The following is a 1079-nucleotide window of genomic DNA, read 5'->3' as shown; positions in this document are numbered from 1 at the left end:
GGCGGTCGACGAGGGGCTACCGGCGGGGACGCCGGTGGGGGACATCCGCGCGGGGCTGCCRCCGGGCGCGGCGCAGCCGGGCGGCTTCCTGCTGTCGGAGGGGAGCGGCGAGTCGGCGGTGCTGGCGGACTTCCACGTGCAGACGGACACGGGCATCATCCGCACGGCGCGGCGCCTGGACCGGGAGCGCCGGGCGCGCTACAGCTTCGTGGCGGCCACGCTGCGCGGCGAGATGGTGCAGGTGGAGATCGCGGTCACCGACGTGAACGACCACCCGCCGCGCTTCCCGCGGGACTGGCTGCAGCTCAACATCTCCGAGCTCACCCCGCCCGGCACCGCCTTCCGCCTCCCGGGCGCCCGCGACCCCGATGCCGGCCGCTTCGGCACCCAGGGCTACACGCTGCTGGCGGAGGGCGGCGCCGCGGAGGAGCCGCCGCTCTTCCAGCTGCGTTACGGGCAGGCGGCGCCGGGCGCCTCGCCGGAGCCGCTGGACCTGGTGCTGCTGCGGCGCCTCGACCGGGAGCGGGCGGACGCGCACGGGCTGGTGGTGGAGGCGTGGGACGGCGGCAGCCCGCGGCGCCGCGGCCGCCTGCGGGTGGCGGTGCGGGTGCTGGACGAGAACGACAACGCGCCCGCCTTCGGCCAGGCCGAGTACCGGGCGCGGCTGCGGGAAGACGCGCCGCCGGGCACCGCCGTGTGCCGCCTGCTGGCCACCGACCCCGACCTGGGCGCCAACGGCGAGGTGCGCTATGCCATCAACCGCCGCCAGAGCGACGCCGACGGCTACTTCGCGGTGGAGGAGCGCAGCGGCGTGCTGCGGCTCCGCCGCCCGCTGGACCGCGAGGCGCGGGCCCTCCACCGCCTAGTCGTGGAGGCGCGGGACGGCGGCGCCCAGCCCGAGGTCTCCAGCGCCCTCGTCTCCGTGGTCGTGCTGGACGTGAACGACAACCGCCCCGTCATCCGCCTGCTCTACCTCACCGAGAGCGGCGGCCCGCGGGTCTCGGAGGGCGCGCGGCCCGGCGACTACGTGGCCCGCGTCTCCGTCTCGGACGCCGACGAGGGCGGCGAGGCGGGCGGCG

The 1079-nt window shown here is 77.6% G+C and overlaps 1 protein-coding gene across 1 annotated transcript in view; it reads left to right on the top strand.

The window, feature by feature from the left end:
* Window positions 1–4: 4 nt before the first annotated feature.
* Window positions 5–1079, top strand: part of LOC112976718 (protocadherin-16-like) — a gene marked incomplete at its 5' end in the record, with an annotated part of 5614 nt that continues 4539 nt past the window's right edge. The window contains one exon of the mRNA XM_026088252.1: window positions 5–1069. Coding sequence (XP_025944037.1) covers window positions 5–1069 — 1065 coding nt within the window. The remainder of the gene's footprint in view (window positions 1070–1079) is intronic.

The sequence above is a fragment of the Apteryx rowi genome, unplaced genomic scaffold (assembly GCF_003343035.1).
Source record: "Apteryx rowi isolate R43461 unplaced genomic scaffold, aptRow1 scaffold_76, whole genome shotgun sequence".
Lineage (NCBI taxonomy): Eukaryota > Metazoa > Chordata > Aves > Apterygiformes > Apterygidae > Apteryx > Apteryx rowi.
This window is presented reverse-complemented; position numbering and strand designations above follow the sequence as displayed.